At 36.5% G+C, this 17,112-nt stretch overlaps 1 protein-coding gene across 4 annotated transcripts in view; it reads left to right on the top strand.

Moving 5' to 3' along the window:
* RPGRIP1L (RPGRIP1 like) overlaps nt 1-17,112 on the top strand; it is a 97,791-nt gene that overhangs the window by 55,794 nt on the left and 24,885 nt on the right. For all 4 annotated transcript variants that reach the window (XM_059877427.1, XM_010814627.4, XM_010814626.4 and 1 more), the window contains 5 exons: nt 3,918-4,108; nt 4,257-4,337; nt 5,819-5,923; nt 6,664-6,826; nt 8,304-8,377. In XM_059877427.1, the coding sequence (XP_059733410.1) occupies nt 3,918-4,108; nt 4,257-4,337; nt 5,819-5,923; nt 6,664-6,826; nt 8,304-8,377 (614 nt within the window). The remainder of the gene's footprint in view (nt 1-3,917; nt 4,109-4,256; nt 4,338-5,818; nt 5,924-6,663; nt 6,827-8,303; nt 8,378-17,112) is intronic.

Below are 17,112 nucleotides of genomic sequence, written 5' to 3'. Positions count from 1 at the left end.
TGTAACTAATCTTTCTAGCCTTCTAAGATAATCTTAAACTTTGGACCCACAATATTATATTTTTGTAGTTATTTTCTTAATAGTTATTCTAAGAATTACAATATGCACCTCAACGTGACACAATGCACTTAAACTTAATGCTAATAACTTTCACTGAAAGCTAGAAAAATCTACCCCAATATAATTCCATTCCCTCCCCCTTCCTTTGTGATACTGTTGTCATATATGTGTGTGTATATATATGTATATATATACATGGTATACCTCTATGTGTTATAAACCCAACAGTACAATGTTAGTTATTGCTTTATATAACTTTATGGCCTTTAAGAGAAGGGAGAATATATGTAATTATAGGAGACTTTTATATTAACTTATGTATTTGGCATCTCTCGTATTTATATCTTCATTTGGGTTTGAGTTACTGTCTGATGTCAATTTTGTATTCCAAATAGCTCTATTTCCTCTCCATCTTTTGTGTTATTATTTCATGTATTTTTTATCTTTATATATTATAAATCCCCAAGATAATAATTTTATAATTATGCAATTGTTTTTTAAATCAGTTAAGAAATGAGGAAAAAACATATTTATACTTTTTCTAATTACCTATATAATTACCTTTATTCACCTCTGTTTCTTCATATTGATATGAGTTACCATCTGGTATTACTTCCTATTAGCCTGAAGAAATTCTTCTAATTTGTCTTGTGAGTCAGGTCTGCTGGCAGTGAATTCACTTAAGCATTGTTATCTGGCAGTGTCTTTATATGTAGCTTTTATTTTCTGAAGGATAGTTTTGCTGGATATCATATTCTTAGTTATCAGGTTCAGTTTATTTAAGCACTTTGAGTATATCGGACAGTTGATTCTGGCATTCATTGTTTCTAATGAGAAATCATCTGTTAATCTTGTTATGGTTCCCTAATACATGATACAATTTTCAAGATTTTCTTTCTGTTTTGGGGGGCTGGGGAGGGCGTTCAACAATTCCACTCTGATGTGTTTAGTTGTGGATCCCTTTGTGCTTTTTCTACTTATAATTTGTTGAGCTTCTTTATGTATAGGGTACTGTCAGGTATCAAATTTGGGGAGTTTTTTGCCCTTATTTCTTCAGTTATTTTTTTCTGCCCTTTCTTCCACTTCTTAGGTTCCTGTTACACATATGTTCATATGTTTAATGGTGTCCTACAGATCTCTGAAGCTCTGTTCATTTTTCTTCATTTTTTTCTTTTCAGCTTGGATAATCACTATTGATTAGTCTTCAAGTTCATTGATTCTTCTGCCAGCTTGTATCTCCTACTAAGCCCCTCTATTGAATTTTTTCATTTCAGTAATTATACTTTTTAACTCCAGAACTCCTTTTTAGTTCTCTCTCTTTTTATTGAGATATGGTTGATGTATAATATGTTACAGGTATACAACGTAGTGATTTGTCGTTTTTAAGGGTTGTACTCCATTTATAGTTGTAAAATATTAGCTATATTCCATATTTTATAATATATTCTAGTTCTCTTTTTTATAATTTCTCTCTTTATTATGTTCTCTGTTTTATAATTCATTGTCATCACACTTTCCTTTAATTCTTTAAAGATGGTTTTTTTTAGCTCTTTGAACGTATTTACAATAGCTGCTCTTAGGTCTTTGTCTGCTAAGTCTAACATCTGGATGCCCTGAGAAAGCATCTCTAGGTGACATTCTATCTGTGTATGTAGCACATTCTCCTTCCTGTTTCTTTGTGTATCTCATGAATTTTTTTTTTTGCTGTTGTTTAAATTTGGGCCTTTAGGACACTGTATTTTAGAATCTGTAGATTCTAACCCTCCACAGGGTTTCTGTTGCTGTTATTGTTTGTTTGGTGACTTGGCCTGTACTAGTTCTGTAGTTTTGTTTCCCTTGCTATAGCCACTGATATCTCTGCTAAGTTTTTGTTTTCATTTTAAGCCTGAACATAGTTTAGTGATCAGCCTATGGTTGTTGAAAGTTGTGTTCAAACACCTTGAGTTGTCAGGCCCCCACCCTTTGCCTATGGATCAATGTATGGCTTAGGTGAGGCATTCAGTGTTTAGATAGTCTGTAAGTCTCACATTCAGCCAGGGACAAGTAGCTTCTTGTTGTTCAATTGCTAAGTCATGTCCAACTCTTTGTGACCCCATGACCTGCAGCATGCCAGGCTTCCCTGTCCTTCACCATCTCCCAGAGTTTGCTCAAACTCATGTCCATTGAGTGGCCAAATATTGGAGCTTCAGCTTCAACATCAGTCCTTGTAGTGAATATTCAGGGTTGATTTCCTTTAGGATTGGCTGGTTTGATCTCCTAGTTGTCCAAGGGACTCTCAACAGTCTTCTCCAGCACCACAGTTCAAAAGCATCAATTCTTCTGTGCTCAGCCTTCTTTATGGTCCAACTCTCACATCCGTACAGGACTGCTAGAAAAACTATAGCTTTGACTATATGGACCTTTGTTGGCAAAGTGATGTCTCTGCTTTTTAATATACTGTCTAGGTTTGTCAGGTAGCTCTCATAGCTTAGTCAATAAAGAATCTGCCTGCAATGCAGGAGGCCCGGGTTCAATTCCTAGTTGGGGAAATCCCCTGGAGAAGGAAATGGCAACCCACCCCAGTATTCTTGCCTGGAGAATCCACGGACAGAGGAGCCTGGCAGGCTGCAGTTCACAGGGTTGCAAGAGTTGGACACGACTTAGCGACTAAACCACTAGGTTCGTCATAGCTTTTCTTCCAAGGAGCAAGTGTCTTTTAATTTTGTGACTTCAGGCATCATCTGCAGTGATAAGTCTGTTATTGTTTCCATTTTTTCCCCATCTATTTGCCAAGTAGCTTTACTAGGGCCTTTTCTGACTCCTATTGTTCTTACTGAGGTTTCGTAGATTTTCTTGAACAAGTGCTTCTTAATTTGTTGTATACCTTTGATCAATTTCCAGAGTTCTTAAATGAATTTTTTTGACCATTTTATGTGGTGTTATCATTGCTTTTTGTGGAAAATATTTACTGATCTCTTCACTCAGCCATTCTGTAAATCTCACCTATGCCTATTATAGAAGTTTCTCACCTCCCTATATTCCACCTGTATCCTTTTTTTCTACTTAAAGTCTAGAGCTGTTGTTTAGTTTTTCCTAGCCAGCCATTAGAAGAAGTGTCAAACACTTGAGAACCAAGTAAAGGATACCCTAAACAAAAGTTATGCTTGAAATATAGGTTTGTTTTTTTCAAGTCAGGGATTTTCATATTGCAAACTCTAGTATAAGGATTAAAATGTGTGACTCAGTATTACATATTCAGCTAGGTGATACTTTATGTTTTGGATGGTTTGTTTATTTTATAGACTTTTTTGCTATGCTACTGTTAATTTGAAATGATTTAACAGATCCCAGTAAAATGTATTTAAAATTAGAATAATGTAGTAATATAAGGACTCCTTAGGATATATACATTATTGTGTATTATATATAGATAAATTTTGAAGTTTTAATGTATTTTGTACATTATAATATATAATATATATATATATAATGTATAATGTATAGAGACACAAGAATATCAAGTAAAAAATGAAGGTTCTTATTTGAGCTATAACCCAGATAATATCTTAGAAGAAGGCTAAAAATTCTGAAGAATCTCTGAATTTAATTTCAATGAATTAAAATATTTATAAGCTAATTTTCTCCTCTTTGAATAGGTATTATCTGTGAGGTCTTAACTTTTAAAAGCAGTCTGCTTGAGAAATGAGCCTGTCATAGATCCTTTTGTCTTATTTTATTCTCTTAAGCCATTTGAGTTGTAAGTAAAAGCTAAACTTATTTGTAAAGTTGTGGGGTAGTTTCTTTTTGCTGTTCTTTAATTCTTATGGTAATAAAACTTCCCTCTAGCATTAATTACAATTATTTTTGTAATTTGACAGGCATATTTGAGTTAACAGATCATGAAAAGCATCCTGCTGGAACTATTCATGTTATATTGAAATGGAAATTTGCTTACCTTCCACCAAGTGGTTGTATAACAACTGAAGACTTAGGAAATTTCAGACACAAAGAAGAGTCAGAGGTTGTTCAAAGACTACTTCCAACATCCTCTTTTAGTACTATAATTGCAGTGAGTAACAGTGACTTTGAATTTCCTATAAAATTATTATTATTCCTACATAATTATTATTATTCCTTAATAAATAGCCACATAAAAGAGAAAAAAAATCTGAAAAGTATGTTCATTATACTCAGTTTGACATATTGGTTTATCTTAGGCACCCACACCTAAACCAAGACGTTTAACAACTAAAGATAAGAAGGTATCTTTTATGGATATCACACCACATCAGCATTATGTAAGTAGTAAACATTCAGAACACTGCTTTTTCCGCCCCCTTCAAACAAATATTTGAAACAAATGAATAGTATTCCGTACCTGATTAAAGGGAAACAGATATAAAACACTTCTTCTTCCTGTAAAATGTTACCTTTGTAATTGGCACTGTGTAAAAGTTAAACGATCTTACTCTTGATCTGAATCTTCCATTGGCCCCATGTCTCTCTCGAGATACTACCCCCAGTCTTCTTTCCCCATTTACCATAAAGCAAAATAGAACAAAACTCTTCAAAAAGTTGTCTTAATTCTGTCTCCCTTTCCTCAAATTGTTCCTTGCTCACAGTAGTAAAACTTTTCCTCATTAAAACCACTTTTGCTAAGGTCATAGTGACTGTCACTTTGCTACATCCAGTGATCAATTCCCTGTCCCTTTCTTAATCTCCCAGTAACTTTTGACAGAGTGGAATACTTTCCCTCTTGGCCTCTGGGATACCATGCCTTCCTAGTTTCCCTCCAGCTTAACTTTTCTCATTCACCTGGAGCATATCTCTGAATGCTGAAGTTCCTCAGCAGTCAAGCTTCAGACTAGACCCTTTCTCTTCTCAGTCTGCATCTAGGTGAAAGAGACCTTATCCAAAAAAAACAAAACAAATGGACAAACATAACAACACAAAAGCATAGTCATAGATCGTCACAGAAACAAAGAACAAATGTGGTTGCTAGAGGGGCTGAGGGAAAGAAAAAAATAGACAAAAGAGATTAGGAGATACAAACTCCCAACTGTAAAATGGATGGGTCACAGATATGAAATGTACAGTATGGGGAACACAGTGACTGTGTAGTATCTTTGTAGGCTGACACAGCCTAATCACTGTGCTTGTTGTAGTGATCATTTTGAAATGTATAGAAACATCAGATCACTGTGTATTTTAACAGAAAACTAATACAGTGTTATAGGTCAGTTATACTTCAAAACCACATACATGCACTACCATGTGTTAAATAGATAGCCAGTGGGAATCTGCTGTATGGGCACTGGGTGCTCACCTGGTGCTCTGTGAAAACCGTGAGGATGACGATGGGGCAGGGGTTGGGGGAGGTTCAGGATGGAGGGGACACGTGTGCTTGTGGCTGATTCACACTGTTGTATGGCAGAAACCAATACAATATTATAAAGCAATTATCCTCCAATTAAAAATAAACTTTAAAAAGCTCATAGAAAAAGAGATCAGATTTCTGGTTACCAGAAGCAGGGGGTGGGGAAGGCAAATTGGATGAATGTGCTCAAAAGTACAAACTTGTAGTTGTAAAGAAAATAAGTATTAGGGATGTAATGTCCAACATGATAAATATAATTAATACCACTATATGTTATGTATGAAAGTTGTTATGAGAGTAAATGCTAAGTGTGTACGTATGTGTGTGTGAAAAAGTCTCGGGATGATTTAGGATTTAGTAAAAAATAGAAAATAACATATATGCACATTTTCACATTAATAGAAGGAGACCTCTACTCTTCCTGAAGATAGAAAGGAAATTTCGCCAGAAGTGGAACATATACCAGAAAGAGAAATTGATATGCCAACTGTTTCACATATTCCCAAGGTATGTGTTTACATTAAAATTATCTTGAAAGGTTTCTTTTTTTTAAATACTTTGTCATGATCATTGGGACTTCCCTTGTGGTCCAGAGGTTAAGAATCCCCCTGCCAGCACAGGGGATACAGGTTCAATCCCTAGTCCAGGAACTAAGATCCCACATGCCACAGGGCAGCTGAGATCGTGAGCCGCAGCTTGTGAAGCCTGCACACTGTAGAGCCTGTGGTCTGCAACAAGAGAAGCCACCGCAGCCAGAAGCCTGCACACCACAACTAGAGAGTAGCCTCCGCTCGCCACAACTAGAGAAGGCCCACGTGCAGCAACCAAGAGCCCCATGTGCCACGATGAAGAAAGACCCAGTGCAGTCAAAAATGAAAAAAAAAATTTTTTTTTAAGAAATCATTGATCCTATTCTATATGACTTCCCTGGAATAGAAAGGTCTAACATATTACCAGTGGAATAGTTATAATTATGCAGACATTAGTAGGTAGTAAATACACATACAAATTAAAGTATAATGTAAAATTCATTTTGAGATTAATGCTTTTTGATATATAATTTGTAATCAGATTTTAAGTTATCTGCATATTTTCATTTGTGCAGCTTAAGTGATTATTTTCTCATGAATCAAATATAAAGTGCATGCCAGTATATTTACTTGCTTTATTATCATTCAAGGGCTTCAGCAAGAATGCTATAAATGTGATATAAGCAATAATATATCACTGTGCTTTTGCTTCTTCAGGTTCCTCAGGAAAGCAGTGTAGATAAGGTAAAAGAGAATACTGAGAAAACGCAGCAAGGAAAGGACGACGATGTGTCTTTACTGTCTGAGGGTCAGCTTGCAGAACGAAGTTTGACGTCTTCCGAAGATGAAACAGAAATAACTGAAGAACTGGAACCCGAAGGTGACTTCCTTTTTTAAAATTACCATTATTTCCCTGACTCTGCTTTGTTTAATCTGTTCACGCCTCATAGAACATCTTCATTTAATCATGAGTCTACTTCATGATAGCTGTTTCTTGACAGAAATGATGGGATGTAGTTCAGTCTCGTCAGGTGTGGTCAGGTGGAATTGTTGCATATCTTCTTATTCAAACTCAGAGCACCACAATGGAATGCAAGTATTGTTGCTGACCATGTTCCAAATATATATTTTAAATGACTTTATATTCTCTTTGGGTTCAGTACTATCATCTAGTTATTCTAGAGGTTATTCTAGAGGACTTGATTTTTTTTAAATGAAGAAAGAAAGGCTTACAACATGATTTCACTGATATAAACATCTAGAAAAGGCAAACTGATCTACTGTGACAGAAAGCATTTAAGTGGTTGCCTAGGGAAGGACGAATGGAAATAGAAAGATGCAAGAGGAAAAACTTTACAGGGGGCATGAGGAAATATTGGGGGTGATAGACATGTTCACTCTCTTAATTATGGTGATGGTTTCACAGAATTATATATTTGTCAATACACCCCACTCCAGTACTCTTGCCTGGAAAGTCCCATGGACGGAGGAGCCTGGTAGGCTGCAGTCCATGGGGTCGCTAAGATTCGGGCACGACTGAGCGACTTCACTTTCACTTTTCACTTTCATGCATTGGAGGAGGAAATGGCAACCCACTCCAGTGTTCTTGCCTGGAGAATCCCAGGGATGGGGGAGCCTGGTGGGCTGCCGTCTATGGGGTCGCACAGAGTCGGACACGACTGAAGAGACTTAGCAGCAGCAGCAGCAGCAGCAGCAAAATACATGTTTCCAAGATGTAAATACAAATTTTGCACACAAATTTGTATGGTTTATTGTATGTCAACTTTACTGCAATATTACTGTAAAACTTCTAAAAATATTTTTAAATAGTAGGAATAACTTTATTTTTTACACAGTAGTTTAGGTTAGGCTGTTGGAAACTATGATTATCATGTTCTTTAAAAAATTTTTACTTTAATTTTATACTTGAACAAGCAATATTTTTATTTCCTTTTCTCTTTTCTAAAATGTAGTTCAGTTCAGTCGCTCAGTCTTGTCCAACTCTTTCTAACCCCATGGACTGCAGCACACCAGGCTTCCCTGTCCTTCACCATCTCCTGGAGCTTGCTCAAACTCATGTCCATCAAGTTGATGATGCCATCCAACCCTCTCATCCTCTGTTGTTCCTTTCTCCTCGTGCCTTCAGTCTTTCCCAGCATCAGGATCTTTTCCAATGAATCAGTACTAAAATGTAATGTAAATCTAATTATCTTTAGTGCTAAAAAAATTCAGACATGATTATCATATTTTTCTTTTATGGTTATCCTTGTAATATATGCTTATTTCTCTCCATTTCACAGGGTACAAATGTAATTGGTTTAACAGATTTAAACCAATAAAATTTTGTTTCTTAACAGATGAAGGAGACAGATCAGCTTCTGACAGTGATGAGTGTATTATCCCAGGTCCTGTCTCCAAGAATATCAAACAGGTCAGTAACCTGATATCAACCAAAAATGTTCTGAAATAAAGCTGCTTTTCATTCATAGTTTATCAGTCTTCATATATGAAAATCTTAAGGAAGAATATTTCTGGAAAAATATTTATGTATTATCATAATCTTTTCCAAATAATGATCTAGTATAAGAAAATTTTATTTATACTTTCATTATGTAATGGGCCATAACATTTAAGTGTTAGCTTTGCTTACGTGTTTTAGAGTACCTAACATCTGTAGCTACAGTAGTTACTTGTTCAAATCAGTTGACTTCTCTGACTCCTTTGCAGAACCATTATACAAAGATATAGTAAATCAAATCTGAACTTTAAAGGATTTCCAAAATGTGAGATTGCCTTTAAAACTGTAGTAAGTTACATATGTAAATTCATAGACTGTTCATATCTAAATATGTCACTGATAAACTGTTAAAGTTACTTCATTCTACCCAAAAATTAAACTTTCTTAGAAGGTAATGCATTTCTTATACATATACTTTGCTTGTTTTGTAGCACATTGCTGAAAAGTAGTATATATGTAAATTGAAGTTTTGAAAAGAAGCTATACTTTAATTTACATAGGAAGTATCCCACTTACCAGAGCATTTTTCATTGTCGGGGAGAAAAAAGGTTTTATAAAGTAAACATAAGAAAAGTGGTAGCTTTTTTATTCATCCAAGTCAATTTTCCTGAAATGATTAATTGTATTCCTTTAATTTTTTTAGAATTTCCCCTTTAAAAAAATAAAAGAAAAAATAGAATTTCTACTTTATTGTTTTAAGAATTGCAATACTTATTTCAACTCTTAAAATCTCATATTTTTAGCTTAATCTCTCTGCTGAACAAACTCATAGAACAGAACATTTCAGATGTCACAGGTGCCTCCATAAAATAGAGAAACCCATTGTTTCTGTGATTGAGAAATACAAACAGATGATTGATAAATACTTCATCTGTCCAAAGTTTTATTATCATTGTTACATGATTGTTAATTATCATAATATCATTTAATGTATAGCATACTGATATATGGAATTCTCCAGTATTCTTGTCTGGAGAATTTCATGGACAGAGGAGCCTGGCAGGCTACAGTCCATGGGGCCACCAAGAGTCAAACATGACTAAGACAGTAACACTTTCACTTTCACCCACATTAGGGTTTTCCAGGTGGCGCAGTGATTAAGAATATGCCTGCCAGTGCAGGAGACATGGGTTCCATTCCTAGATCAGAAGATCCTCTGGAGTAGGAAATGGCAACCTGTTCCAGTATTCTTGCCTGGAAAATTCCATGGACAGAGGAGCCTGGCAGGGGTCCATGGGCTCTCAGAGTTGGACACGACTGAGCACACACTCATGCACCCATGTTAAGGAGTATAATCTGCTTGACTCAGTCTGCCAGCTCAAATGTTAAATCTTATCCAGAGACACCGTAATAGACTTACCCAGAATAATGTTTGACCAAACATTTGTATATCTCATGGCCCAGTCAACTTGACACATAAAGTTAACCATCACATCATTTTACTAAGAACACTCCATTTAAGAGTAGTAAGCCTGCAAGTTTGACTCAGATATTTCTTTCTCACATTCTTCACATTTCTTTCTCAGTAGTTCTGCAAGACTCTGCTTACTTTCATCATGATTTTTGGATACTTTACATGGTTTAGCCTTTGAACATAAAAGTATGAGATACTGAATCAGTCCTAGGGCCTAAGGGACTAGTACCAAAGAATTTACTTCTCTAGCAGATTTACAAACAGCACTCATCTCTCTTACTATAACTCAGTGATTCCCAGGGATTCACCATCTGCAACTGGTAATCACATCTCCCTAGGGAGTAAATAGAGCATTCTGGCCCTGCCCTCAGGAAATATCATACTAATTGGGAAGATGTGTTCATGAAAAGTCAAGTATTAAATCATCAGTTAAATTACAATCTAAAACAATCAGGAGACAATACCACCAATGACTAGTAGATATTTGAGCTAAAGAATAAAGCTGTTCAGGGCCCATCTTCCTCATTTTCCAAATAAGTAAACTGAGACCTTGAAGTAAGGTGACTTGCTGACAGTCATGCCACTAATTAAGGAAGTTCAGAGGAAAGAGAAATTTGGAGTGATTTTTCAATAGACTTCATTAAGGAGATGCCCATAATCTGCTCACCCACCCTCTTTCTTGTGAGTTTCATGTCTGCTTTTTCTCATTTTAAGCTGATTTTTTTCTGCTTCACTTGCCCAAAGATAGCCCCACAAAATGCCCAGGCCCAGAGAGAAAGATCTGATCAGCTACGTCTAGCCTCTGGATTGGATCCATGTTTATCAGTTGTGGTCCTTTGACCCATTCAACTGTAGCCAGTCACATAGGGAAAAGGAGTATCTGCTTTAACTGTAACATCTCAAATATGGGGATACATGGCAGCAAGCACAAAGTCATGTGCATGCTGGTGCTGGCAGGGGATGCACAGTATGTTTCAGAAATAAGAATACACTCACTAGAGCAGCCTTTCTGCAGAACAGGATAGAAGGTTTCAGATATGATGGAGAAGACTAAATATATTTTAGATTTTATCCAGGAGATACTAGGGAGACATTGCAACAGTTAACTTTATTTTCTAAACATTGTATTCATCATCTAAAAGTCAGTTTCAAAGAATGGGGAAATGTTATCTAAAATTTTATCATCTCAGACCAGAGATTTTCAACCCAGGGCAGTTTTGCCTCGCAAGGGATTCATTTTGGCACCGTCTGGAGGTATTTTTGGTTGTCACCCTGGGAGGGACTACTACTGGCATCTAGTGGATAGAAGTCAGGGTTGCTGCCTAGCATGCTACAGAGCACAGGCCCCACAGCAAAGACCTGTCTGGCCCAAAATGCCAGTAGTGCTGAGGTTGAGAAATCCTTTATCAGATTTTTCAACGGAATCATGTGTATATTGACAGCATTGCTAGCACCTCAGTGCAATTGTACAGTGCTCTTAACTAAGAATAGAGAATTTAATGTAACAAGTTTAATGAAAGAGCTATTCTTCTAAAATAGTCAACTAAGTCTAATGTATACATATATTTTTCCTTTGGAGTAAATTGCATTTTTTCCTTATTACTTCCAGAAAAGTAATTTTTGTTACTTCGCTACAGCCTAATACAGCCCTCACTACTCAAATGCGACTTCCTATAATGATTTTTGATGCCATCTCAGAAGTGTGAATTATTGTTTCAAGCAACCAGCTATTCTAAGCAATGCTTTATGCCTTGGTAGTCATTAATCAAGTTCCCATGTGGTTTTTCAAATTCTATGTTTAGTAGAAGGTACTGACAAGTACCTTACGTTAATAGGTGAAATTTAGTTTTATTAAATTATATAACAAATACAGTAAAATAGTATAATCTGTGAACACAGGAACAAAACTCAGGAGATCATCATAATGGTGAAATACAGCATTTTCTAATGATTGTACCAGTTTTTCTGTGTGCTCCTTTTGCAATCATTTAATACCAGTCATGGAACTTTTTTCTTTATAAAGATTGCAAAAGTGGTACAAAGAACTCCTGAATACATTTCACTCAGATTCATCCGTTGTTAATGTTTGCTACACTCTTTTTAATCATTTCTATTCTCTCTCCTATATACATTTATATGTATGTATGCATTATATACACACATTCTTACATACATAATTAAGAAATCATACCCCTTTATCCCGAAATACTTTAGAATAATAATACAATACTATTATCTAATCTACCATTCTTAGTAAGATTTTGCGGGTTGTCCCTGTATTATCACTTATAGCAAGTTATTGACCTGGTCCAGGATCAAATCTAGATCACACATTGCATTTAGTTGTCATGCCCCTTTGGCCTCCTTCAATCCATAATGGTTCCTCAGCATTCCATTGAGTTAGTCTTTCATAACACTGACTTTTTCTAAGAATGCAGGCCATTTATGTTGTAAAATGTCCTTCAATTTAAATTTGTGAGATTTCTCCCCGTATTGGATTCAGCTCATTTGTTTGGGTAGGAGCCCTACAGAAGCAGTGCTGTGTCCTTTTCAGTGCATGAAACCAGGAGACACAGAATGTCATTTTGTCCCACTGCTGATATTCACTTTTTAAGCGTAAAAACTTTTGTGGCTCCTTAATTTCTTCTTTCATCTCCTCTTTAAGAACTGCTTCAGGTAGAAATCTCAGGGCACTATTATAATAGCTTTCTTTGGAAGGGAAGGTATTACTGAATGGCTAATATGTAATATCTTCTTTAGTTCTCACAACTGTTCTTCGTTCATTAGCATCTACTGTGTGTCATACAAGAAGCAATCCATGGCTTCCAAAAATTTACAGTGTAGGGGAAATACAATTAGAGCGCAGAGGTCAGTGCTGGGAGACTGGGATGCACAACTGCTCTGAGAACATTCAAGAGAGGTGCCTAACTCAGCATGAGGGACCGTCGTCAGGGAGAGCTTCCTAGAGTCAGTGAAGCCTGAGCCAGCTGTGGAAGGTGATTAAGAGTTAGTGAAAGCAAAGGAGAGTCATTATAGCCCAAAGGAATAAAAAGCATGAGACTTTGAGAGAGTGCAGAGAACATGGCTTATTCTCAGAGTCAGAATGGTTTTAGGATGGGCCAAGCCTAGGGCATATGGAGGGAGCCCCAGGAGAAGATTCTGAAATGATAGGCCTGTCCAGAGCATTGAGGCCTCTGTGTATCAGTTGAGGAAGCTGCAGTCTATCCTAAAGTTCTGTGAGCAGCCAGTGAAGATTTTTAAGGGGGGAGGATGATCACTCATTCATTAAACAGGTGGAGTCAGTAAGCATTTACTGTGTCCCCAGCCTTGTTCTGGGGACTGGGAACTTAGCGGTAAGAGAAATAAGTCTATTGCTTTGGGGGAGCTTACACTCTTACATCACATTTTAAAAGATCTTGTTATCAATAGGATAAAGAATAGAGGCATAGAGATTAGTTAAAAGGTAATTAACCCTACTCTGTGGTTATCTCCACTGTGTAGAAATGTTTTAAATTGCCTTTACCTATAGCTATAATGTCACCAAATTGAGACTAAAAGTAGTGTCCTAGATAAAAATCATTTATGCCAATTACACTCTGAATTTCAGTCATCGCCTGTACTATGTAAGCAATTTAAGATCATTCAGTTTCTTTTTTTCATGTTACAGAATCTGACAGCTCATAGTTACTTTTTAGAAATGTCGATCCTTAAAAGGAATCTAACAGATTTCCCAGGACTTAGACATATTACTCGGTTCTTCCTCTTTTCTTCATGTCTGTGATGTATAATTAATCATAGATTACTTCATTTTGTTTCATTTCATTTACAACATTTATGAGCTTCACTTTGTCAGAACGAAATGCTTGTCCCCTCCTTTCCTCTCCAAAGTGGCATAATTAGTGTTAGCATCTTTTTTAACAGGCTACATAAAGTTTAGTGGCTGGATTAAATCAAGTCATTAACATAATGTGCTACCCAATTTGCCCCTATCTCTCTCTGTTTCCAGGACATCAAAGTGCCACAGAGCACCAGTGTAATTGGGCCTTGCTGGCCTGTCAGATTCCGTCAGCCTGATGACTGCTGCTTTTACTAAAAAGCTTCTAGGCATGATAATTAATGGGGGTGGGGGTGGGGAGGGTGTCTGAGAAATGTAAAACTTTGGACATTTCTCTATGAATATTTTATTAATTTGAATAATCAGAAGTTAACAGTATCAATTTAATATATAATACATTGATTAAAAGCCTTGTTTTAGGTCCTCAAAATAGATATCAAAACTGAAAATTTGCATCTGCCATGGCAGTAAGGAAAAGAGAATTATAATCCTTCTTTCACATTATTTCTAATTTTTACCATTTAAGCAGTGCATCATTCAGATTTCACAACTAAATGCATTGCCTTCAGCTCACAGATTTCTTAAAGTGTACCCACAGGTGAGAATGAGAAATCACAGGCTAAAACAGTAACACTCTTTTTTTGTGCAATGCATGTTTACATCTTTCGCCATTTCTAACTAACAGCAGTTTTGTAAAAGCTGCCATAGTCAATCGGATTAAAATGCATTTCCACCTGGAAGCCAGGTTCTCTTGAACAAAGTGAGCAGGCATTCCCAGGCAATCACAGTAGTGATGTCCAGCGAAAATGTTTTAAAGCTTTTGCAAAAGACAGAATGCATAAAATGATTCACTACTGTTGGCATTCCTGTATTAAAAGTGATTAAGTCACTTCAGAGTCAAACACGATATCCTATCAGTGGGTAAAGTACACCCCTCCCACTGTTTTACATATAGAAGCTTAAGCTACATAACCAAAAATACTGTATTACTCTCCTGATATTAGTTGCTTTTAAAATTATTTTTAATATTTTGCAACTTAGTTATCTCTTGCTGATATACTATGAACTATATACTGCTACATATAGCGGTATATATAGTATATCCTGTATATACTAGTATATATACTGTATGTATAGTATATACTGTATATAGTATATAGCAGTATACTCCTTTACACATGTGCATAATATTACATTGTATAGCGAAACTTTATTTGTTTAAATAAGTGCCTTTTCATGGACCCTTTGGTTTCTATCAATTTTTGCCAATATAAACATTTCCAGCTGAAAAGCTTTTATACATAATGTGTGAAAATTACTGTTTTCTGACACCACGCTTTTTGTCAAACTAATGAGTAAGAAATTATATCACTGATGATTCCATTTTAAAAGCAAGCAAAAAGATATATTTGTACATAATGCTTATGTATTTTTATATGAGCGTGCAGATCTAACATTGGGGTTCACGTAAGCAAAGGAAAGGCACCTCAGGTGGTTCAGTGGTAAAGAATCTACCTGCCAGTGCAGGAGAAGCAGGAGACATGGGTTCAATCCATGGTTTAGGAAGATCTGCCCTGCTGGAGAAAATGGCAGTCTGCTTCAGTATTGTTGCCTGAGAAATCCCATGGACAGAGGAGCCTGGCGGGCTACAGTCCATGGGGTCGCAAGGAGTCAGACATGAGCACAAACAATCAAAGAAAATGTTTGAAAGTATATAATAAAAACATTGTACTGCAGTATCTCTGGGACATGGGTCTGGGCAAGAGTCAGCAAACCAGAACCCATGTGTCAAATCCAGCCCTCTACTTATTTTTGTAAATAAAGTCTTATTGGAACACACCACACCTGTCATTTACAGGTTGTCTGTGGCCTCTTCATGCACAAGAGCAGAGTTGAGTATTGCCAACAGAGACCATTATAGCCTGCCATGCAAAAAATATTTGCTATCTGGCCTTTACAGGAAGGAAGCATCTGCCAACTCCTAAGTTAGGGAATGGGAGGAAACAACTTTGATATTTTACTTTCTAGGATTTATATTGTTGAATTATTTTTAGTGATGAGTATAGACTGCTCAGCGGTAAAGAATCCACATACAATTCAGGAGATGTGGGTAAGATCCCTGGGTTGGGAAGATCCCCTGGAGAAGGGCACAGCAACTGACTCCAGTATTCTTGCCTGGAGAATCCCATGGACAGAGAAGCCTGGCGGGCTACAGTCCATAGGGTCACAAAGAGTCAGACACAGCTGAAGCAACTGAGCATGCACACACGCATAGACTACTTCTAAAAAGGGAATAATTTGTTAGCTAATTCTGTACTAAAATGTTAACTAATAACTAAAGAATAGTTTAATGTGAATTGTAGAAGCTTTTCTATAAATGTCTTAGAGAGGGTCAATAGAGGGTGAGTCTTTTCTGGTTTAGAGCCATGGATTTCCCAGGTGTGGTCCTCAGACTAGCAGCATCAGCATGACCTGAGAATTTGTGAGTGATGCAAATTCTTGGACCCCACGCTAGACCTAATGAATCAGAAACTCTGAGTCTGGAGCCCAGCAATCTGTGCCTCGTCAACTCTTTCATGTTGTCCTGGGATATGCTAAAATTTGACAACCACCTCTTTAGGGAAAGGAGGTAATTCTCACCATGGCTACAAGTTAGAACCACCTAGGGAGCACCTTTAAATGCCAAGGCCCAGGCTCCACTCAGATCAGTTAGACCAGAATTTTCTTTAGAGCTCCCCGAGTGATATCAGTAGGCAGCCAAAATTAAGAGTCTCTATTTTATCACATCTGTTCTCAATGATGGTTAAAGTGGAACGGCATATCAAAATCACCTGAAATTGAGGGTCATTTTAAAAATTCTTCCCTTCTTCACAGTACTGCCATAGTAAGCCACAGTTGATGGAGATGTGTCGTATCCCTCAGCTGTATTAGGAAAAAATACTCCAACCATTGCTTTAGAACATGTGGTAACGAGCTTCTGTAATTTGCTGACCATTATAGATACAGTAATTTTCATGGTATATAAAGGAGACAATGTTCTAAAAATAAACACTCTTAACCTCAGCATCATTTTGATCTCCAACACTGAAGTTTTTACTATGTGTATTATTTGTTCAACACAGTATGTTTTAACAGAATATATGATAAAAGAAAGGTTACTTACTGCCACTGATAAAACTGGATTGTTTGTTTTGTTTGTTAAAAACATTATCACCTTAACAGTTTGTGCTCTTCTTTACTCGTATTTCTCCCAAAGAACTATTATTATTTTTAAAGTCAAAGACTTTTCAATCAAAACTTGCATGAAGAATGGATTTGATTACTAATAAGTGGAAGCTCTGGAGACTAGTATGAGGGCTGCTGCTGCTGCTGCTAAGTCACATCAGTCATGCCCAACTC

This window comes from Bos taurus, chromosome 18, assembly GCF_002263795.3.
Source record: "Bos taurus isolate L1 Dominette 01449 registration number 42190680 breed Hereford chromosome 18, ARS-UCD2.0, whole genome shotgun sequence".
Classification (NCBI taxonomy): Eukaryota; Metazoa; Chordata; class Mammalia; order Artiodactyla; family Bovidae; genus Bos; species Bos taurus.
The sequence above is the reverse complement of the archived record's forward strand: the minus strand, read 5'-3'. Positions and strand labels throughout refer to the sequence as shown.